We start from the raw sequence: 25,165 nt of genomic DNA, 5'->3' as shown, positions 1-25,165 counted from the left end.
AGAAGCCGCGGCCCTGTGCCTGCCAGGGACAGAGAACTCCAGGGCTGCGGGCGCCAGTGTTCTCTGTCCCTGGCAGGCGCAGGGCCCGCCTAGTGCCCAGCAGGGAAGAGAAGCCGGGGCCCCGTGCCTGCTGGGGCTGCGGGTGCCGGTGTTCTCTGTCCTCGCAGCTTCTCTCTTGATTCATATATTATGTAATATTAAATATGATGTTTTTCCTATTATTTAATGTACAAATACAAAATAAAACTTGAAAAATTGTTGGCGCCCGCCACACTCTTCTGAAAACATTAATGTGCTACTGGCCACAAACAGGTTGGGGACCACTGGTTTAAGGGTTTGAGCTTGCAAAGCACTGAGAGCCCTCAGGCCTCATTGATGTCAGCTGGAGCTGAGGGTGTTTAGCAACATGCAGGATCAGGCTCTATATTTTCAGACTGCCTAAAACTTTCTTGCAAGGCCTTTGTAGATAGTAATCAGAAATTACTTCTATGATCACAATTTCCTCTCCTTGAAGAAGCAAGGTTTTTACAAGCAAACTTATCGCCTGTTCTTCAAAGCATCACCGTTGGTAAGATTTTGGTTCTTATCGACCCCAAGCATTTTAACATTTCTGCTCAAATTCCATGGTTAGTAGAGAAGGTAAACATTGCTATACTTGTTCTATTTCTCACAAATGAGGCTGATTAAAAAGGAAACTGTGTCTGAGGGTAAAAATGTAGTAATATTGAAGGCCAGCTTTTGGCTAGTATCGTATCAATACCAGCCTTTATCAAACACAGGAAATATGAATCTGTACTGCGTTAAACTCCATCCAGATAGCCCCATCCCCTGGAAGGAAGAGAGAGACACCTCACTAGCCTACCACACGTCTCTGGGTTCCCAGCCTCTTCTAACCACTGGGTAGGCTCAGGAGTATTTCTCCTTACTTCTTTTTCTTCTTCTGAACCTAAGCTCATTTCTGCAAGAAATACCATTTCCCCCTTAACTTCCCCTCATTTGACTATTTGCCTTACGGTGGAACCTCTAATCTTCTTTCTCTGAAAGAACACAATTCCTTCATTTATTTCTATGCAAGCAATCACCTAAATCACATGAAATAACTTACTTTCCCCACAAAAGGAAAGGTCCCCCTTTGACTCATCATTATTTAACAGGCAAGATGCAAATAACTGACATTTTCAAATACTGTATGCATTTCTTGCATATGAGCGCAAATGTTGCTACTGTTGGTAAAAATTCTGTCTCCTTTCAACTATTGACACTCATCTTCTAGTTCTCTTTCCAGCTGGTCACTTCATTCCAATAGTCTCACTGCCATGGGGTGCACATGCCTTTGTACTTTTCTGGGAGACTGTACTTTTTATCAGAGTTAATACTTGATTATTAACCTCCCCAGATATACCATCAGCTTCCCCTTTTCCTTTCCAGCAATGGCACTGTTGGTGCGAGAACCTCCTCCCCTGCCACTTTTGCCATATGAAACAAGTTTTCTGTCTCTTTCAACCCCATCGATATACCATCTTCTTTCAAATCCCACCTCCAAGTCTGTTTTCCTGTGCCTACACCTGTTTCTCCCCCCTTCTGCTCTATAGATATTATGTATAACAGCATAATTGGATAATATTACTATTATCTAATACTTAATTCTGTAATAAGTTAACCTGTAAAGTGTTTTATGAAACCCAGTTATGGAAGATGCTACATAAAATAAGTTTATTATTTGTTCGTAGACCAAGTTATTTCTTACAATGGTCTGGGGAGTCATTACAAAATTCAGGGCTTGACTCAATTTGAGCAGAGTCTGACTCATGCTGGATCTTTGACTGCTGCTGAGAGTCTAGGAAGCAATGGATGGCAAGAGTACTGATCACCTGCACTTAGCAAAGAAGTTGCATCTTTTACTTTTAAACACAAAGCTCGCCATGGTAATCTATAGCGTTGTCACCTTGAGTTTAGATTACTTCAGCATGCTCTATGCAGGGCTACTCCTTGACAACATTTCGAAATTCCAGGTGCCAGTTTTGACCAGTTCTAAATAGTTTGCATCCCCCATCTACCCAAGGGACCACCTCTCCCTTCATAGAGTACCAGGACGACTGCAATCATCAGAGGCACTCAAGCTAAAAATCCCACAGGAAGGGCTGGTGGATTTTGGTGTTTGAACGAGGAATCTTTGGTTCTGGAACAGACTTCCTGCCGTGGGTTCTACAGTGCCCCAGTTTAGGAATGCTTTACATGGGCATGTAAAGATTGAGCAGGTTTGTGATGGATGTCACGATGGAGTCTGTAAAAGCTGGCCAGAATGGAGATTATGCAGGAGTAGGAGAAGGTTTCTGTGAGTTTAGTAAATATTACATTTATTTTTTAAGCCTGTGGTATGTTCAGAGAGAAGTATGAGAAACAATCTGGCCAATAAAAGATTAAATGAATAAATACATGCAACAAACATATTTAAGTCGTCTGGCCTCCATCATCACTAAGAGTTGCTAAGGACAAGCAATTTACTGGTTGCTTTTTGAGATATGGGTGCATATGGGTATTCCACTCAGGTGTGCGTGCACTTAATTCGCCAAAACTGGAGAACCTCACTTCACAACAGTACCCACAGGGACAATGCTCATGCTCTCTGGCCCCTGTAATCCCTCCCGTGCTGCCCTGACTCCCCTCAGTTCCTTCCCACCGAACGTCAAGAATAGATAAATACAATACAGGTAGGTAACCATTTTTTCTTCATCGAGTGGTTTCAGATGCGTATTCCACTCAGGTGACTCACAAGCAATACCAGCAGGAGGTGGGGCTCTGAGTCTACTTAAAAAATGACGGCAGAACTGTCTTCCCAAAGTTTGCATGTGACCTGGACGCAGTAGTAACAGCAGGAAGTTATCCAACTCAAAATCATCTGTGAAGAGACTGCCTGTGACAGAGTGCTGAGGCCTGGCAGGTGGGTCTGCACTCTGATCACTGGAGCCTCAATTAGTTTCCCCAGTGACCGCTGATTGAGTAAATAGGGAGGCTGTAGCTAATCAGGGAGGGAGGAAGGATGAGTTAAAGAATTAACTGGCCTACCATCCGACTAGCTTAATAAAAGGGAGGAAAGAAGCACTGGGGGAAGAGGACAGGACTAGCTGTGCCCAGACTGAAGGAAATCCCAAGGAAGAGAGATCTCTTTTCCTCCTAGGGCCCGATGAACAGGAGCTGGAGATCAAAGGGATTAGCGGTTGTGTTGCACTGTACAGATGCTGATGGACAGGACTTGAATAAATGATAGAACTGACACTAAAAAAATGAGAGCAATACCTGGGCAGGCCATGGATGGGCGGGGGGATGTGAACGCCATCAGACTGACCCTTTATATGATCCACATAGTAGACAAAAAGATGAGGTGATGAACGAAAAAGCTGAGTCTTCTCCAGATAAAATGTCAAGCACAGTCTAACTTGCAAAGTCACTGTTCATCTGCATTTGAATGCAGTTTAGGAAAGAACACCGGTAAGTAAATCATTTGAGTAAGGTGAAACTGAAACCACTTTTGACAAAAATTTTGGATGTGGCAACAGGGCCACGTTGCCTTTGAAAAACTGCGTACATGGGGGCTCTGCCATTAAGATGTGCATTTCACTTACTCTTCTTGCGGAGGTTAGAGCAACAAGGAAGGCTGACTCTGGCACAGGAGGGACAGAGAACAGGCTGCCAGGGGCTCAAATGGAGGCCCTCTTAGAAATCTCATTACCACGAAGTTTGAGAAGATTTACTTCTCTTGGATGGGAGGATGAAATGCCAAGATCGCTGCTAAGTTGACCCTCAATGAACTGAGTGACAGACAGCTGAAAGTGTAACAGCTAAACCAAAATGTCCTGAATGCAGGCTAGCATTGGTTGAATTCCGTGAGCTAGCAACCAAACTGAAAATCGCTTCCACTCGGCCAAATGAATGAATCTAGTAGACTGTTTCCTACTATTAAGTAGCACTGGTCGAACAGCTCACAAACATTGTTCCTCCTTGTCATCTAGCCACACAGAACACTCGCTGTGCCAAGTTTGACTGTGGTGCTGAGTCAGTAGGTCAGGATAAAGAGGAAGAGATATGGGAGGTCAATCCAATAGATTAAGGAGGCCAGAGAACTAACACTGTCATAGTCAAGGCACTGGGCCATGTGCCCCAGACCTTAGTTCTGTGCTGACCTCGGTACCACTCGTGATTCACTTGAGATCTCAACAATCTTTGATAATGATGCCTCAAAGATGAGGGACAGGGGGAAAATGTCTCCGAGCTCTATCTTGATGAATTCTCCAAAGCGTCTGAAGACAATGGAGGAGCCAACCCAGTAACTGTGCTGATGGGCACCTTGGTACCCACAAGGAGGCTGATCTTAGGCTGTGCCAAAGATGGTGCAGACAATTGCAACAAGTCTGCAATTACTCCAAGAGGCACAGAGGACAAAGCAGAAGGAGGCCTGACATGCTGAATGTTCCTGAATAACTGATGAGTCAGGAACAGAGAGGAAAAGCCAGTCCAATGCTACCTGCTATGCCAATGGCATGGAACCATTCGGGAACAATGTCATCAGTACCAGACTCAATGGGCGTCACACAGATGGTACTGGAGTCGACACTACAGTGTCCAACTGATGCCGCCTTAGTACCAGAGAGTGGGTAGATGGCCCAGCTCCATCACACGTGCCAGAAGATTCATGGTGTCAGTCTGCTTTCCTCTTGAAAAAGGAGGATGAATCTCTCTGAGCTCTGAAGTGGCTGCAGTCAGTTTTCTGAGACCTTCTTTTTTAAAGGATCCAAGGAAGGAAGGAGAACAATTTATCTTCCTCCAGGAAGAGGTATCAGAGTCTGGCAGAGGAACATTGGCCTGTTCTGGTTCCAAAGTTGCCTGAGGGGGCCAAATGATCCTTAGAGGTCCCCGGTGCCGAAGTGGGCCTCATGGCCTGCTCCATAAGGTGCTGCTTGAGGTGTAAGTCCCTCACCACCTGAACATATGCAGATGGTGCACCTTTCTTCAGTGTTCCCTTTTGCCAGGCACAACAAACACCACATCTGGGAATCACTACTGAGGACAGCAACCCATGCAAAGGAAAATGTTTAAACTGTGGTGATGGCATCATACCAGGATAACTATCGATCATAACTGACTTCTACTAACTAAAACTAAGGGTACTACTAAACTATCTAACTATACACAATAAAATTCCAGAAAGACTGAAATAGAGAAGCGTAAGGTAAAATACCACACCCAACGCTACAATCTAATCACAGACAGTGAGAAGGAACCAAGGAGGGTCGGGGGGTGCTGCCCTTAAATAGCTAGGGGAAGGGCTATGGGGCCAAAGTGTGCGAGCGCTGACCCACCCCCCACAGGTACTGCTAAGCTTTGGTGCACTGGGCACGTGCACTTCTGAGTGGACTACACGTCTGCAACCACTTGAAGAACCAACATTTCAGAATGCTGCATAATAGCATTGTCTGTGAACAAATATATTAAGTTGGCATGGCAACCGAATGTGGTAAATATCCAGCAGTCATAAAATTAAGCGAGTCAGAATAATAAACATGAAACATGAAAAATTCAATAAATGCTATTGAGTCACAGCTCTCAATTATCACTCCTGTTTTCATTTTGTACTTTGGAATAAAATGAAGCAGCTTTGTTTGTTAAACAGATTTCACTCCAAATACCTTCAACACAACCCTAACTCATCTAATTTCCCTCTGCCTTTATTTTAATCAATTTGAGAAAATGGAAATTAAAGGCTTGGAAATCTGTATTGGCACTCACCCTCACTCCCCTCAATAATATTCATGAATTGTACATAATTGATTTTCTGTCTGAACAGCATCTCTCTCCTTTAAGGTTCTTTTTGTGAGAATGACTGATGCTTTTACCCTTGAGGATGACTGCTATGGTTTAAACATCTTCAGTGTTGTACAGTAGCAGCTGTACTACAGTGCTCATGTAATTGTGAGCAGAAGGTGAATTTTATAATTTTTTTCTTCCTCTTTCATGGGGTACAAACTTCACCCAATGTCTTTCCCACTCCAAAATTTAAAATCTTTGGGAGTCCTTTCAAAATGAAAAAGTAAACAGGGGAGCAACACTCTGAAATGGTTTCTGAGGTAAGGTTCCCATGGGAGAACTTCCCAGAGGTCTGCCTACTAGAAGCTTTTTGTATATTTTGCAGTGTGGCAGTTGCTTTAAATTTTTTTTGTTTAAGAAGTCCAGATATTCAAGCCAGAACACGACTGGGATATCTACCATAGATGTTTACATAAGCCCCAATTCAGCAAAACACTTAAGCACATGCTTAAGTCCACCCATATTTAGCAAAGCATTTAAGCACGTGCTTAACTTGAAGCATATGCTTAATTCCCATTGAAGTCAATGGGATTTGAGCATGTGCTTACATCCCCTGCTGAACTGAAGTCATACAAACAATATAGGGATGGCTGCAACAATGACTCAGATTTTATAACTTCTATAAAGGTGGCAGCTTGATATGAAGCCGTATGATTCAAGAAACAGAATGGTTCTCCAGTAAAGTGAAGGATGCAGATCTTCCCATTAGAGAGCTTGAATGTACAGGACAATGTTGAAACTATGCATTTATCAAAGACAATTAAATGCTGCAACACAGAACAGACAATATGGGAAACTAATCTAAAATCAAAGTCTACATATTACTGGGAAGCAAGAAATCTTAAAGCCCTGTTTTAGGAAATAGCTCTAGTTATTTGCTACATTGGGATGCCTCCTGGATTTCCCAGGAACTTCTCTGGGGTTGTTTTAACGGTCCAGGCACTCCTGTAAGGAAACCTCGTATCTCCAATATTCTGAGTCAAATTCTACTGACCTCTCTCTAGTTGCCCACCAGGAATACAATTTTAAAATGTCTCAAGTGGTTGGGAAGCTTATATTTGGAATAAATGTTCAATATTTCAACATCACAAAAGATTAGGCATGAGGTGCCCCAAGGTTCCACATGAGAACTAGTGTTACTTTATGTATTTCTCAGTGAACTGGAAAATGGAGCGAACAACAAAATTTACAGATGATGCAAAATTTAGGTTAGTCAAGATTTAAAGAAGACTGAAAAACTTTCAAGGGGTTTAAGAAAAGTAGAGGAATGGGCAACATGTTAGCAGGTGAGACTCAATATTGAGAAATGCAAGGTAATGTACACAGGAAAGAATAAACTGAAACATTCAGCCACATTGTTGAGTTCTAAATTAAATGTAACCATTTAGGAAAAAGACAAAGACAGTGCATGACAACTTCTGTTCAGTATGCCGTGATGGTCAAATACGCAAACAAAATGTTATGGTGCACAAAGACTAGGCCAGAAAACAAGATGGAAAATATTATAGTACTTTATATAAATCAATAGCTTACTCTCAACTGGGATATTGCATTCAGTTCTAGTTGCCTTAGTGCTTTGCAACCTTAATCATCTTTTTATAGTTTTTTGTGTGTGGAATGTGTGTGTAAATATTGTATCTGTCTTGACCAATTTAATAAGGAACAGGTTAATTCTTTGTAAGGAACAAAGGGTAAGCTTAGTAAATTCGTCAATCGCTTCTGGAGACTGCAGAGTTATAAGGATGTCCCTACAGAAATAAGACAAACATGTAGCACTAAAATGCCACCCAACAAGCCATAACAAGAACCAGCTTTTTGTTTTTAATTAAAAGCACAACAAAATATTTTTTTCATGTCTCATTCACTTATTTGTTGTTGTTATAGAATCAAAACACAGAATTTTTCCTTTTAATGAAAAGCAGAAGTAGTTTAACCCCCACCCCCTTCCTCCTATTATTTTTTTTAAAGGAGACGTGTAAAAGCCCAGAAAACTGTCCTTTGTAATGGTGCCAAGGCAAATTTCAATCCTTTATGCAATGCGGTATCGAGGCAACAATATTTGGTAAGTGTAGGAAGAAAGTTTCAAGTAAGTGCCTTGAATATCTCAACCGCCTAAGTGGCTGATCCGAGGCGGTCTACCATTATTGCCCCTTCTCTGAACATATTTATGGGTAGTCTGGCCAAGGAATAACAATGAAAAATATATCAGATATCCATTTTACCATTGAGTTACTGGAGAGAGAGAGACTATATTAAAAAATTAAAAGGAAAGACTCAAAAAAACCTTGTAAGATGAGTAACCTTGTAAGATTGAACTCATTCAACAAAGTCTCAATTGTTGATTAACTCACTGGGGCTAAGAATCAGCATCTTCCAGTGCTAATATATTAACAAATTGCAGAAGCAGCTCTGGACTTGACGGTGCAAAAATCAATGGGAATTTGGCTTCTACCTCAGGTCTGAAAATGGGACTTAGGATCCTACGTCACTTCAGACATTTCTGAACATTACCCAATGCTTAGAAGAACAAGTACAATTTTGGGGAACTATTTTACATGAAAGATATAAAAGAATTAGAAAAGGAATGGAAGTTGAGTGGACATTACTGAGATGTAAAGTAGAAGATAAATACTGAAGGTGAATGCCATAAAAACTGCTAGAAAGGTATAAACTGAAACTAAGAAAGGAATGGGTATTAAGGAAGTTCCTAAGAAACTTTTTATTCAAGAGGATATGTGTGGAATGAACTAACAAAGGCACCAACAGAACTGCAACTATTAAGATATTAATACGTTAAAAATGAGTTAAACACCTACTGGAAGGAAAAAACAGCTTAGGGCAGAAGACTAGGCAAACAGTTTGACATATCTAGAAGAGATGCTTGAAAACACTATTTAATAGTTGGAGAGGGACCTAGGACTCAAGAAAGCTGGGTTCTGTTCCAGACTCTGCTACTCTCATTATACTACCGTGGTCAAGTCACTATATGTCTGTGTCTCAATGGGCCAGCCCCCATTTGCAAATAGGACAATAATACTTGCTAATCATTATGAATTTTTTGAGATGCTCTGACGATGATTATCCCGAAATGTTACTGTACTAGGAAGTACAGATACAGGAACAGAAAGAATGAGCCATGGGCACTTTGGCACCGAATCAGGATCTGAAACACTGCACAAGTGTTTACAAGTCAGTACAGAAAAAGCAGTAGAGACAAGGGGAGATTCTACAAACTCATCTCTCCTTACATCAGGTTGGTATTCTTTCTGTGAGTACATGATCAAAGACTGGGATATGTGGATTTGTGCAAGCTCTACTACTTCTGTATTTTCCTGCATGTTTCAATTTACAACATGGTTCTAATGCAGGCAAATCACTTTGCATTTCAGTGATAATTTTATGTAACAATTCTGATAACCAGGGCCAGCTCCAGGCACCAGCTTGGCAAGCAGGTGCTTAGGGCGGCCACTCCGGAGTGGGGCGGCAGGTCCAGCTATTCGGCGGCAATTCGGCGGACAGTCCCTCACGCCCGCTCGGAGCAAAGGACCTTCCGCCGAATTGCTGCCGCAGATCGCGATCGCGGCTTTTTTTTTTTTTTTTGGCTGCCTGGGGCCAGCCCTGCTGATAACAATATTAGATTAATTTCCCCAACCTGTACATTACAAATAGTGAGCTTTGCTATGGAGCAGACTGAGGAAAAATGAACATTAGGAATCTCTGATTTCACTGACCATGTCCAGAATAATCTTAGCAGTGCTAATCATATGGAATCATTTATGTACAATACTCTAACACAATGAATACATAAGATCTGCAATAAACATTATTTTTATCCCAAGTGTTGTCAAATTATAGCTCTCTTAACAGAAGTCATGAAATAACAGGTTATAGTAATACCAGAAACCTCCATTCAAAACAATATTGTTGCCTAAAAAGCATCATTTAACAGCTAAAATAGCTGAAATACCATCTTGAAACAAAGAGCATTGGATAAGTATTTGCCCCTGGGGTTCAGACAGTTTAATTCTCTTTTATTAACAAAAACAAAAAAGAAAGCTAGCTGAAAATATGGTAGACGATTTTCTCTTGAAGCAAGATATTATTGTCAAATGTCGAGTTTGTTTGCCCAAGGAAAGAAATCTAGTAGGACAGTACTGTTTACCTGTTCCTGTGTCTCCAACTCCTTGTGCTGCAGCTTCTTTTCTGTAGACCGTACCTGATTGCAATAATTTTCCATTTCATCTTGTAAAGCCTGAAACAATATCAATCAATACAAAACACACGTTAAAAATTAGAAGATGGAAGGAAAAAAAACCCATATACATCTCTATCCCGATATAACATGATCTGATAGAACACAAATTCGAATATAACGCGGTAAAGCAGTGCTCCGGGGGGGCAGGGCTGCGTGCTCCAGCGGATCAAAGCAAGTTCCATATAACGGGGTTTCACCAATAACGCGGTAAGATTTTTTTGGCTCCCGAGGACAGCGTTATATCGGGGTAGAGGTGTAATTGCGTTCAGCTGGTAGCGAAAGTCCTGGGTATTGTATACTCTTCAATCTTCGTTTTCAACAATATCACGAGAGCCACTGACAAACTTATTCTCACTTAACCCCTTACTACACAGGTAGTTCCGCTGATTACAACAGGACTACCAATGTAGGAGTAAGGGTAACAGAATTGAGCTCTCTCATCTATTTATAAGTATTGCTAATGTTCATAAAGTTCCCCTTACTCTTTTTATTTGTACAACCTGTGTTTTGTTTGTAATGATTTCATGGTGCACCAGTACTTTGACTTAAGGGGGGCGGGGAATCTGCTCTCTCAGGAACCATGTCTTGCATCTGCAGTGGAAATGGACTCAAGGTTATCTAAACTGTAAGCTCTTTGAGGTAAGGCTTTACCTGCTAGCAAAGCACCTAGCACATATATATACAAATGAGAAATACAAATCCAATAAATAATGATTGCTAATAACAATGCTAATTTAACTGATCTTTGTCTTGCTCTTAAATCATCACAATTTTTAATAAAATCAGAAGAGGCCCATTACTTATTTGGTTTGTTATTATTTATTTGTATTGCTGGACCTCAGGCCCCAACTCTCAGGCCAAGGCTCCAAAGTGCTAGATGATGTAAGAACACACAAAAAGACAGTTCATGTCCCAAGGAGGTTATAATCAAAATATGATAATTCCAACAACTAAACAATTAACAAAAAGGTTTGTTAACGTTATCGTTAAATGTTTTAATGCACACTGAATATTTACTTACTAAAGCTTAATTATAGGCCCCCGTTTGAATCTGGGCATTGGTAACCCAAGAGTTGACTTGAAGCAAGGTGCACAATGCTTATGCTAGAGAGACACCATCACAGAGGTGGTGATGGTAGCAGAAGAGAAGCATTTAGGGTTATCTGTAGAAGACTAGGAACTGGGAACACAACTAGTGTATCAGCTGGAAAGTACAGAGCAGGGTCAGGACTGTCTCTGAAAATGGAAATTTAGATCTGACGATACATAACAAATCTAATTATAATGACTTAAAAATCTAAACAGCATGGGCATGCTACTCTAAAATCTGCTGTAAAAGAGAGATCAGCAAAATTGTGTTCCCTTAATGCATTTTGCAGAGCATGTGGTATGATATCACATGCTACTGAACGTGGAATACCCATAAATAAATCGGAATAATTAAAGGTACTTGCAGTACTAAAGATTTAACAGAAAAAAAATCTCTCTCTTTTCCACAGCACTGAAATACTGTAGTCTAAATCATTTACAGCATAAAATTGCTATTCAGATAAGATAAGAGGACTAGTTATGATAGATCTTGCACATTGTTTTGAAGTGATGCCAGGCGTTAACTTTAAAGTATTAAAGCTATAAGACCATTACATATTCTGATGCCAAAAAGTTTAACCAGACCCAGGAATGAACTTTAAGCCTGCACAGTGGCTTTTACACTATCATTTTTGCTAGACAATGTTGAAAACCAGTCTTTGTAGCCAGTCTTCTGTGCTCAACACGTCTTGAAGTTCAATACATTGTATTAATATCCCGAAAAAAATTATTCATGTAACGTGTGGTTTGTTTTTGTATTTCTGATATGGCAATTTAAAAATAGAGCTATAACTTATGATTCAAATAATTATGTCATACTATTACATGAATTTGTAAAAAGAATGGGGTCTTTTCATGTACTAGAAAATCAATTGAGACAGGCCATGGACCCAATGAACTCAATGAGTTTTGTTATTGATTTCAATGGGATTGAGCATATAGAGAAATTTGTTTCCCTTTTTACTAAAATCAGGAATGTCCAATAGCCATATTTGTATTAGCTGTCTGAGATCCTACAGGACCCACCTTCTACCTCCATTTTCAATTGAGCAACTAATATCATCCATCTAGCATGTCATGGTGAAAAAGAGAATTAGGGAATTGTTTGTACACTGGAAGGGATCCTCAGCTGTGCTGATGCCATCCACTCACCACGTTTATTTCCTTCACTCAAAGCTGCCAACCTTCCTCTAACTGGAAAGTTTCATTCATTTGCTTGGTTTCTGTGGTATAAAAAAGCATGCGTGTATACGGTTTTGTATTATTTTATTTTCGTCTTTGAGAAAAAACAACAACTTTCATTGGATTCCACTAGGAAAGTCCGGAGCAAGTAAATACATCCACCAAGACCGTACTGATAGTAAACACAGCAACAACTTGGCACCATTGAAGAGAACTTGTAAAGCACCATCTCATCCATCAATTTCCCCCTTTTGTCTTTATTATTTTCTTAAAGCACACAAATATATTGTGCAGAGGGCCTACAGTGAAAAGTACATGACAATCTGAGGATATGTGGGTTTAACTATCATACATTTGCTTCTTAAAATGTTGTAAATTCTATTCTATTACATAGATCATTACCATTAAACAATTATCCAACATAGAATATATTGTGTGAGTTTATAGACAATTCCCATTATCTATTATAACTGTCAGTCCTTAACATGCTTGGGTGTTGGGACGGTGGAGAGACATTTAACTCCTTTGTGAGCGTCTGGTGAAGTCATCTAGCACTTAAGGTTTCTGAGCGGGGTAGAGTGCGAGCCAAGTCCAATACTGGTCACTTCACAGCAGCCATTGTTGTGTAGCAAGGCTGTTCTCTGAATGATTCCATTAGTTCTCCTCGTTGCATGGGAAGTGAAGCATCCAGAAGGAAACACCAAATCAAGATAATCAGCATTATATCAAAGCCCATCCAAGAAAAGAAAAGAAAAAGTGTGGGGTTGGAGGAGTGTGATCCTTGCATATCAATATCTCCAGAGAATAAGAATTACAGATAAATAATTTCCCTGTGCAAGATTCCCATTCCTACACAGTAAGAACCTTGCTGGATATCCCAAAAGAAAACAGAGTGTAAAGCTGCATAAAGTGTCAATGAAAAGGGCACTTCCACAGCATAGACAAGGAGACTTTTATATCTAGTCTTACTTTTCTATGCCGAAGGAAGATCGCTCCAACAACATTACTCTTGGACTATAGTTAATAAGATTCTTGAGACACAAACCCTTCAAAATGCTCCACAGACTATTGATGCTAGAGACTTGAAACCTATCACCTTCTGATTACCTCATCATTGTGAAATATGAAATGTTTGGTTCGATAATTGGCAAGAGGATTTTAGTTAAAATATATACTCAGATATATGCAGCCCCCTGTTATTCAAATGAGAGTAATGTCCCTCCTCCTCTGATATTTAGTAATTACACTCAAAATTCCTTTGAATGCCTAAAACCTCATATTTAAGGAGAACAGCTTGAATGCAATGTCTGCTATTCAATGCTGCCAAGTTTGTATTGAATTTTGAAGCCAGGTTGACTGACTTGCAAGGAAAAAAGAGAAGGGGGCGGGGAGAATGTTATCCAAGGTTTTACCGAGTGTGCAGCTCAGGGTAGCTATGAATCCAGGGTTCACAAAGCTCTTCAATCTACCTCTCCTCATGCAGGATGCACTTAAAATGTATTAAACAGTTGACAGCTTATCCTGGGAGCACGGTATAACCTCTCTTTTGGAAAATTAAACATAGGATTAGGGTTCAAAAGTCATTATTCAGCCAAAAAAATGGCTATACTGCACTCACCCCAATTACTCAGTAACACAACTGGGCATTTGTTTTATGGAAGTATAAGCTTTTATGCTAAATCTTCAAAATGCAAAGTTCTACCCATGGAATGCCAATGCCTACGTTTAATGACTGATGGGATGGACAACACAGTATAGCGTAAAAATTAAAAAGTCCAGCCTTAAGTTTTGAACCACAAAGGCAGTTTCCATTTTTTCCAAATGGAAAACAAAAGCGTAACAAATTAGGATTTGTCTGGACACACAAAGTTTGCTGCAAACTCGGGTGTGACTCTACCCACACTAGCCTGCCATGTACTAACTGTCCATGTGGACTCTGCTGACATGCGTTAACAGTTTGTTAATCAGTTAAACTGTTCAAGGTACAAAATTCATCCCTTTCTCAGCTTTTCGGAGTTGGCTTACATCACTGCTGTAAAGACAGTATTTTTTCAGTTATACTGGCTTTCAAATGCCATGTAAACATGTTTGCTGTTGAAAGTCTACACCATACCTGACCTTGGAAGTGCTTTGTGTTGGCCTGAGAACAAAGAAATGAAATGTTTTGCTTTCCAGCCCAGATATCCTACACTTTGAAAAGCACTTAAACATGTAAATGAGATAATAAGCTTTACTGCAACAATGTGGGTGAACTACAGCTGCGGAAAAAGGCACATTCATTAGATTTATTGATAAAAATGGGAAAAAAACTAAAACATTTTATATTGCAAATGTTTTTGAGTTTTAACTAACTGTTCATAAGATGCAAAGAACACATTAAATTGATAGTCACGTGCCTGATGGAAGAGAGGAGGGACTGTTTTGTGGTTAAGGTGCTGATCTAGGACTCGGAAGATCTGGGTTTAATTCCTGGCTCCACAGGCTTCCTTTATTACTTCAGGCAAGTCACTCAATGTCTCTGTAGCTCAGTTCTCCTCCAACTGCGAAATGGGGATATTAACACTGCTTTTGTTAATATCTGTGAGACACTCAGATACGATGGGGATTTTAGCAGATAGATGGAATGTGTGAACAGAATGTTATGGCTTGGATAGGTTTTATTTTTAACCCCCACAAACATGGCAGAGCCAACAAAACTTTTAACTAAACTTTCATTTGGAAGAGCAAATCCACTCTTGGTAACTGAGAACAGAGTTTGGAGACAATAGGATTGCACATGTGGAAGTAAGTGCAGCACTTGTCCTACAAAATCTTTTATACTGGTGGGTGACATATGAGACCAGAAAAATCCAACTTGATTTTTAAATCAGAGGTTGCAAACTTGTAAACCATATAGTTTTGACTTGGAGTCACAGACATAAATATGGAATGGCATGATGCCAGTTCTACAAAGTCACTTTTCGGACAGAAAACACAGTGAGGCATTAGTTACAAGGTCTAGTTGGAAGAAAGAAAAAAAAAGACCTGGAAGGATCAAACGAACAAGCATACAATGGTGATACAAGAAGGATTTTTTTTTTCATTTTTAATATATGAAAAAATGTTCTGCTCGTACTTTAACTACTGTACAGGAAATAGTTAAAGAGAAAAAACTGTGCATAAAAACTTGGAAAAACTGAACAGGCAGAAACCAAAACTGTTTTGACCTATTTTTGCATAATGCGAAGTATTTAACTATTGTATTTTCTTCAGAAACCTTCAACGAAAATTATTTCCTCCTTTATGTAAGTTACTGAGCACACAGGCCTTGTTCTTGCTCCAACTAAAGTCAATGGCAAAACTCCCAATGATTTCAGTGGTACAGAATTGGCCACAGTGAACATGGTATGCTATTCCTCCTCTTCAATATAATTAGCTGAATAAATAAGAAGAGAGGCTTGTAGGGAAGGGGAAGTCTTTTAAAATGTTCTCCATGCAAGACCTGACAGTATTCTAATCTTGAAGAACAGGGTGTTAAACTCGAAAGTCATTGTTCATCAAGATCAGCATAAGCCTGGTAGAGGCATATTCTCTTTTTGATACACATGCATAACTCTTACTGGTTGCAAAGCAGCTATGCATGCACATCAAGAAGAGAACAGGCCTCAGTTCTTATGATCAATGTAGAGTAATACTAATAATAGGGGTAATAATAGTTAGGTCTTTTCATCTTCAAAGGGCTTCACATACATTACCCAATTAATATAATTAGTTAATGAAAGATGCAGTAATAAAAGCTACTGTAATTACCTACTGTTGTCTTAATTCTCTCACTAACAATGCCCACTGAAGAGTGTTTCTACTTTACACCCTCAAAATCTGCGCCAACAACAATTCTGGAGTACAGGTCTCCTTTTGCATATCTCTTTAATTCAGATTAAAATCATTTATGGCTTTTCTCTCCACTAACATGTGAAGAAAAGCCTAACTCTGGAAGCTTAAGGAAAATCTATACAAACATGAACACAAACTACACAGCATTTTGTTCCAGAACTACATATGCACTTGTAAACTATCTAAAACCGTGACAAAATAGCAATGACCCAACCCTGAGTCCTGTCATCTGTATATGGAGTGGTAGGTCAGGAATAGTCTAAAGATCACACAGGCAAGAATTCATCTTCTAAGTTGGGTGGTTTCTCTATTTATAGAAGCAACTGCAGCTCCTAGTTGAAAAATAGGTCAAGTTTATCATCAAAAGTAATCTCAGGTACTCTCCAACTAAACTAGTGTCCCATCTCTCCTTTTAAGTAATTGTTCTCTTTGTTCAAATATTCCCTGATTAAATAAAGTGGTGTGATCCTGTGGGTGACATTACATTAAAGCAGGGGGTCTCAATCTTCATTGCACCACGACCGGTTTCTGACAACCCCGGGAGGGGAGAGTGAAGGCTGAGTTTGCCTGAGTCCCGCCACCCTTGGGGGGCCAAGTGGGGGGCCTGTAGCCTGAGCCCTGCTGCCCAGGGCTGAAGCCCTCGGGCTTCAGCTTTGGCCCTGAGCGGTGATGCTGAGGCTTCGGTTTCAGCCCCGGGCCTAGGCAAGTCTAATGCCAGCCCTGGCGACCCCATTAAAATGGGGTCATGATCCACTTTGGGGTCCTGACCCGAAGTTTGAGAACCGCTGCACGAAAGGTGGCTGGGCTTATTGTTATTAATATAAAACTTGGGAAAATGTCATTACAGAGACCACTGCTGTGCTCCTTTAGTCACAAAAGTATAGGGACAAGGATTGAGATTTGGGTCAAATTTTCTGCTGGTGCAAAAATTGATGCAGCTCCATTGATTTCAATAGAGTTTTGCCCATTTACGCCACCAAAGAATTTGGACCTTGGTTTTTTCCCCTATTGTTCTGCATTCCAGTGCATGATCGTTTCAAAACCTCTGTGCTCAATTTCTCTCTTGTTTTTGGTGTAAAGGAAAGGAAATCTTATGGTTTTAACCTAATACATATGTATGCTATTCACATATGGCAAAATTCCTTTCTGGTGGGAACTTTTTAGCTGTTGTTGCAACACACCATATATCCAAGAAATTCTGCTTTGATGTTGAACTATTGCTACACTACTCATTAGGCTACTGATTCAATATGAAAGGCAACATTTCTGTGGTCTGTGTCAAAACAATAGCTTTGTTTTCACAAACAACGCTTCCCCCTCAGCCTATATCCAGTGGTCAATATTACTGCAACTGAAAAAGAAAAAAATTCGTATTATTATTCTGCTCTGAAAATAGTTTGTGGGTTTAATCACTCAAGTTATTCTTACAGGCCCAGATTTTTAAAAATATTTAGGCTTTGTGACGCTCAGCGTTGCACTGCCTAATGGAGTTAGAAATCTAAATCCCTTTTGAAAATGAGATGTAGACACCTACCTCACTTAGGTGTTGCAACACTACCGCAGCAACACCTAAATACCTTTAAGAATCTGAGCCACAGTCTATAAATAAAATTGGAATGATTTTTCTGTCTATACAGATAGCGCCGATGATTTATTGTACACCAGGGATAAAAATTAAAACATCTGAAACAATATTTTACATTTATATAATACCTTCCTTCCATGGTTCTCTCAGCCTTTTATGAGCAATTAAGCCTTGTCACCAATGTAAGATAGATAAGGATTACATACTCTTTACAGATGGGGAACTGAGGCATAGGGAGTAACTGACTTTCCCGGGTCCTGCAAGACAGGAATCCTGATATCTAATCTCTTGTGCAAACTACTAACTAATACTGCTTCTCAATGTTCAAAGAGCAATCACACCATGGAATGAAAACACAAGTGTTAACCAGTGAATCTTTTCCAAAAATATGCTCCCCACGGTGCTATATGCCTCTAAAAGAACCCCAACATATTTTCCTCATTCTCTGCTACCACCATGAAAAACAAGTTTCTTTGGTCAAGAATTAGACGGATTTTCAAAAGACTCTGGATTCAGCAGCTCCCCCTGAGAACAATGGCTAGATTCTGAGCAAATCTGAAAATCTGGCCACTTTGCTGATGTGCCTACATGGGAGCTGAGAGCTCTTGGGAATTTGGCCTTAGCTGTGACTCTTGAATGCTTTTTAAAATTAGGCCAGGGCTCTCTTCTGAGCTTGTCAATACTGCTTCTTACATTTGCCAGTAGGAATTGCTGTTGTGTAACGCAAGATTCCTCCCCCTCCACTTGATCATACCACTAGGGGGAGGGGAAATAAAAAGAGCATTGGAGTCCAAGATCATGCTTAAGTCTGTAGTAGCAGGGAACAGTTTGCTACTAGGCCACCAAACCACCCATGAAAGAGAGAGATTGTTTACTCTACGTTTTCTTGAATATCATAGGATCTAAGACCACCCTGTTTTTAAGTTTCAAGACTTATATACAAGTCATAGAATACACTATATACTTTGGCTCTTGCGCAGCTCAGTCCATCCAACAAATTGCATCTGGGAATCCAAAGTGGTGTCTTCCAGAGTACTCTGAATACTCTTGGTCAAGATTTTCAACATTGTTGGTTCTAACAATGCAAACTCCTGTACCATTGCGTTCTTTCTGCTAGATCCTGGTTTGTGTATTTTCAGCATTTTCTGGAAACGTTTTGGGTTTGCTGGCCCAACATTTTAGTCCCTGTTTCAGCAAGGTATTTAGCATGAACCTAATTCTAAGCATGCAAGCAGTTCCAGTGAAGTCAACAGGACCACTGGTACACTTAAAGTTAGGCATGTGCTTTAAGCACCTTGCTAAACAGGAACGTACAGGGTGAAATAAGGTAAGATAAGTCCCGGAAAGGTATGAAACAAATAAAACGGTAACATAAAACACAAGATTTTTTGAGGTGGCAGTGGTGGTGGTGGGGAATGACAGGGAGATTCAAAGAGCAATAATAAACTGGCTTTCACATGTCCTTCTCACTGACCTACAAAAAAACAACAAACAGTGGTATTATCATGTGAAAACACTGTCTTGTCTAGTACCAGAACGCATTAGAGTTGTCATGATTAAGATATTCGGAATGCTTGTCAGCGATCAGACTCCAGTTACTGCAGTATTTCTACAGGAATATCTTGTTTGTATGCTTTAAAGCAAGTCTTTCCCAAGCTGCATTAGGATCATGGTCAAGAGTACTCAGGGAGAGTTTGGAGGTCAGAGGTCACTGAAAGGAAAGTCAACTACTTAATTTCTTTTCTGCTTTCACTTTGAGGGATGTGGGGGGGAAACACATGGTATTTCATATATTCTAGATAAAATGGATCTTTTAAACCCAAAGATACCATGACATCCTTAGCATACACTTATGAAGAAAAAGTTCAAAACTTCCAATTTAAACCACTTAGAATGAGAGGATTTACCAAGATTCTGTCTAATGTTCAGCTGACGCATTGTCAAAAACATTTATCACACAACCTTTTGAAGTTTCTTAGCTTCCCTCTAGTTATTAAAGCTTGAATTGCAGAGTTTGTTATCAACCTCAGAGCACACATGCGAAGGTATTTTTTAAAGTCAGCCTTTCAGTTTGATTTCAGGACTATTAAGCAAAATAAAAGTGTCCCAATCAAGCTAAATGCCTAATAAACTATTTTTTATGCTGAATGTGCATAAAGGTTATGTCTGACTGATCCACTAGATACTTCCCCCCCGCAACCCATTAAGTCATATAAGTAAGGAAGGAATCTATCGTTTTCATAGCAGGTTTTCTGTGAAGCCCTGAAGTTAATTTTAAGCTTTTGGTATATGTCAACCTATGCCATAAGCATACCTGGAATGTAGCATCACTGGATATATATCAGTGGAAGATTACTATTGAGAATGTTTGTTAATAAGTAACACTATCATGAGATGTTTCAGCACACATTGGATTTCTCCTATAATTCAAAAAGAGCAAATATCAGGCTCCTATCAATACTGCCAGCAACGGTTCTGAGGTGCTCCTACCTTGTGAAAAAGCATATTTATATACCACTTGCTAAACAATTCAGTCTTTAGACAGTGGAACCAGATCTTGCAATATATTGAAGACCCTCAACTTCCATTGATTATAATGGAAGTTTGTGGTACTTAGCAGCTTGCAGATGGCAATCAGCATGTTGCACTGGCCGCAAAGTTCTTTACAACCTTCTTTTAAAAAACTATTCTCTGCTGTAGATTCGTGAAGCCCTGATGTTTCAGACATTTTCAGGAAGCATCTTATGATGTTTTGCTCCTTTTCTAGTCAATATTAAAGGTTCAGGAATTTCTAATCAATAGGCTAATTTGCTTCTTTGTAAGTATAAAATTAAAAGGTGGTACTCTGCGGGGCAGATTACTGAACTACCAATTACTACTTTCAGGACTGCTTGCAGTCTCCCTGTAGCAGTAGGAGCAGTATTTGTTGGATAAAATAACACTAGGTTCTACTGCACACACAAAAGATGAAGGAAGGCGCTTAATCACGTCTTTACACCTTTCAAAGTAACCTTAATCAGCTACATTAAGTTGCAAGGCAAACGGCTGCTTTTTGAACTGAACAAGAGCTAGCTTGAATCAACTGAGCCTGCACATCCAATATATGCTCTGGGATGTGAAAGGCAGCAGAGTAATACCTTTTCAAATTTACATCTTTAAGCCAAACCTGCAATGGTTCTTGGCAGTGTAGGATATACAGTAGTTTAACTCAAACGCTTTTCTTCAAAGTCTTTAATGAGACCCAGCCCTATTACATTTGCAACCACACTTGATAATGCAATTGCTCCTATTTAAATACATGGGTGGAAACAACATTCTGAAGTTTAATTTTTTTTAATCACGTTGAGATGAAACTCATTTACTTAAAAAGAAAAAGAAAAAATGAAAAAAGGTAAAAGAATATCTGGTGCAAAATAGAATAAACTAAACAAAGAACAAACCCCCATGAAACTGATACAATTTTAAAAGTCCATCTTTACCTGGCTTACATCCTAAATATAATTGTGCACAAATTCCAAATTTCTTGCATAATTCTTTTTTTGAAATTTGCCAAAGCAATGCCAAAAGTATATTCTGTTTCTTGACTCTAACCTATCCTTTTTGGGTGAGGTTGTTAAGAAGGTTGTAGCAAAGCAAATTTGGTGTCACTGGAGTCCTAATAATGTTTTAAAAGTCTGTTGATCTGGCTCTGAGCTGCACAAAAGCTGCACTAGTTTCATTAGTTGATCTTCTCCTAGTGATGGACAAAACTCTCTGTCTTCGCTTATTTGTTTAGATCCGTCAGCAGCTTCTGATACCATTGACCACGCAGCTTTGCTGACTTCCGTGTAGACCTTGACTGGAATCGACAGGACATCTCTTCAGTGATTTGTTCTTTCCTTTTAAAGAGTTCCCACAAGGTGGCAATGAGGCAATTTAGCAATTGCCTAAAGGCTTTCTGATGTGAGGTTGTGCAGGGACCTTCTCACTCAAGTGTCATTCAATATATATGTAAGGTGAGGTGACGCGGGCAGCAATGTCATCTATATGCACAGACATGGCTCAGATTACTTTATCACTGAACTAAGATGTGGGGTGGTCTATTTGCTGTGCCAGTGCTCGGCTGAGATAAGGACGGGCAGTTCAGCCAGCTTAGAGCAGATGGAAATGATACTGGCAGGATGAAGGGAGCACTCTGAAGGCATGGTGGAAATGGGGTCTTTTCACATTATTGATGCGATTCAGACTCCTTTAGTCCAAGAGATCTGCTGTCTGCGCCTGTTTCTGTGTCCCCGACTGGTAGCCAAAACCACCTTTTTAATTTGTGTCTATTGTGACCATTTCTTTCTGATACGCACCTTCTTCCACGTGTCTGAGATGAAGTTTAACTGGTTTTATTGCCATTGTCTTTTCCACTTATATGCACTGCTGACCAATATGTCATTATTTTTCTATTAGAGATTAATTTATCAATATTTGTACAATGGTCCTAGAAAAGATTCTACTCCAGCTACTACGAACTGGTCTGCTATGGCAGTGAATTCTGAGGGTAGGTAGCCTATCTATATATCCATCACAAATATATCTGCCTCATCTTCTGAATCCCCCCATGTCACATCATCTAATGACAGACAGAAATTGCAGTTTAATTTTTAAAGGAATTACTTTTAACACACATATATATAGGGGGCACAGGGAATGTAGAAGGTGTCAACCTTCATCAAAGGGCAAAGAAGATTAGGGTATAGATACTGGGAACAAGAGTTAAGATATGATGGAAAAGTGCTTAAAAGTAGGATAGATATGTTTGTTGTGGGATGAAGGAGACCTGTGGACAGTAATCTATGAAAGAGGATGGATTTATAGCAGCTCAGATGAAAAAATAATTGAGAAGAGGAAAAGCATATTTGGGTACAATAAACTGTATCCTGAGCTAATAAAGGCCTTGAAATTTATCTGCTGTAAGCACCCCAGACCTCTAAATATATTTAGCCTCTGATGTGTTGATTACCTCCTAAAAAAGAAACACACTCAAGTTACCATCTAAGATGCTGAAAATGAGAAAAAAAGTTTCCAAGCCAATGTCTGCACAAATGTTTGACTGAAATGTTTTCAGGCAGGTAGGGAATGTTACAGAGGTTAGAATGTTTGAACAATGCTGGATCAATGCTAAGTGAATTACTGCCAAACCTACTTAGCATATCTTAAGCAAAACAGGCCCTTTTAATTGTCTCTTACTTTTTATATATGTATAGTACCAAATATCTTTGAGATATAGGTGACATTTTTTTAAATGCGAAGCATTAAGAGCAACAGAACTGGTCAAGTGCTAAAGCCCTACCAGTTTTTCATTTGTGCAGTTACATTTCATAGGCAACCTTTTAAAGAAACAGAAGGCAAAACTGCAACTACAGAAGCCAATAAAGTTTCAGCTCATTAGAGACGTGTGCTGGCAAAGCTGAACTCACAACAGGGCCAAACTCCACTTGCAAATGGGAATTTTATAGCATCCAGGAAGGAGAGGTGGTTTGGGTCGAGGGCAACAGGAATGGAAAAACAGTATATAAAATAAATGGAAGAAAACACTTAAAGTGAAGAACATTAAGACTGACAACTCAGACCGCACTATAATCTCTGCGCATCCATCTCCTTCTGTTTTTCCGGTGTCTTTTTCTGGTTTGCAAGCATTACACTACTGTGGGTAAAGGCTATATGGGTATTCTGGTAGAGCTGAGGAAACACATAATATCAAGGGTGCGCTGATTATGGCTGCTTGGCAAATAGTAGTGGTCAAGGGTGTTACCAGGTATGCAGACAATTAGAACCCGCTGATATGATTCAGATTATTACATAGCCTCTCGTAATTGCTGCTTTTACTCTGGTGAATTGCAAGTGCTAAACTGTAAAGGATATGAATTATATTAACTTTAGAAACAAAAATATAAGGAAACTAAATATAGCCCTATAAGGACAAACTGTCTTTTTTTTTTTTTTTAAAAGGCTAAAGGAAACCATTACATTTCCCAGCTTCTGCTGCAAACCATCTCATAAAGGTTGGACTGTTCCACAGTGTGCAAAGGTTCCAACAGGTGTCTAACATTTGGTGATCTGAATTTTTACTTTACAATTTCATTCAGCTTCTCCCTTACCTGTTAAGAAACCTCCAATGAACTTACTTTTCATATTTAATTTTCTCTCATTTGTATTTCTATCTGCTCTTCAACATATTATTTTGGACTTAAACACTAGGCCAGATAGTGCCTGGTGTCTCTTGGCACAGAACCGATGGGGGCAGTCAATTCTGGGGTATCCTCCTCTCAGTAGGGACACATCCCTTCATGGGACTCTGCAGGGATGAAAACTGCATGTGGAGAGGGGGTGGAGACAGGGTGAGGCTGGGGCTGGAAGTGGAGTGGGCTTGTTGGCAAATATGTTGACAAAATAATAGAGCTCCAGACTGTAATACTTCTCCCATGGCCCCAATCCACACAGCTGAACCTCGACCCACACCCCCTTTAATGGAGGCTCTCAGCGACAGCTGTGGCCAGGAGAGACCCTGACAGCAGAGCTCAGGAGACCTGCTGGGTCCTGGGGCAGAACGACTGGCCATTTGGTAGGAGGGAAAATCCTCTGTTTCCCCATCACCATTTCCATGGAATAATTTGTGACAAACTCCAGGTAGGTTTCCATGCTAAGTTCTCCTCGTAGATCTCTTTCAGTGGGTGTTTCCACAGGAAAGGATGAACTTGGCCTCTGACAGGCCACTGAGGTCCCCATTCCAAACGCAGTGGAAGTTACTGATGGCTCAGCACTGCTCAGGACAGGGCCCAAACGATATTATTTATTAAATTATATTATAAATTAACTATTACCTTTATTATTTCGCATATGGTTTACCAGTACTGTATGAACACATTACAGATCATCTCCTGGGCATCAAAAGGGAACCAGGGGTACCAGACTTAAATAAAATGCCCCTTTTTCTTGTCAAAATATCTGTATTATTTAAAGTATCTCATAGAGGTCTACTTCTGTTTTGGCTTCTAGTGATATTTTGGCTAATTTATGTAGAATAAAATATCCACTAAGGGACAAATCAAACTTCTTCCCTTGATGATGAAGGCAGATTGGGACTGACTGATAATGCAATGTTATTACCGTAGTCCCTGGACATTTTCTAGGCAGCTGAACCGCTTCATTCAGTTTCATTCTCAAACCACAGTAATTGGTTTAGATATAAATTATCTGTGGGGCTAATAATAATAATGTTCACCTAAAATGAGCCGGTTCTTCCAGGAGAAGTTTGGCTAAGTAAAACAGTTCCTAGCTGATTATGGAAC

General features: G+C 39.9%; 1 protein-coding gene across 5 annotated transcripts in view; it reads right to left on the bottom strand.

The window, feature by feature from the left end:
* The window catches only part of CEP112 (centrosomal protein 112), a 288,186-nt gene that overhangs the window by 13,000 nt on the left and 250,021 nt on the right, over positions 1-25,165 (bottom strand). For all 5 annotated transcript variants that reach the window (XM_065563658.1, XM_065563656.1, XM_065563660.1 and 2 more), the window contains one exon: positions 10,025-10,114. In XM_065563658.1, the coding sequence (XP_065419730.1) occupies positions 10,025-10,114 (90 nt within the window). The remainder of the gene's footprint in view (positions 1-10,024; positions 10,115-25,165) is intronic.

This window comes from Chrysemys picta, chromosome 12, assembly GCF_011386835.1.
Source record: "Chrysemys picta bellii isolate R12L10 chromosome 12, ASM1138683v2, whole genome shotgun sequence".
In the NCBI taxonomy this organism is placed as follows: Eukaryota; Metazoa; Chordata; order Testudines; family Emydidae; genus Chrysemys; species Chrysemys picta.
The sequence above is the reverse complement of the archived record's forward strand: the minus strand, read 5'-3'. Positions and strand labels throughout refer to the sequence as shown.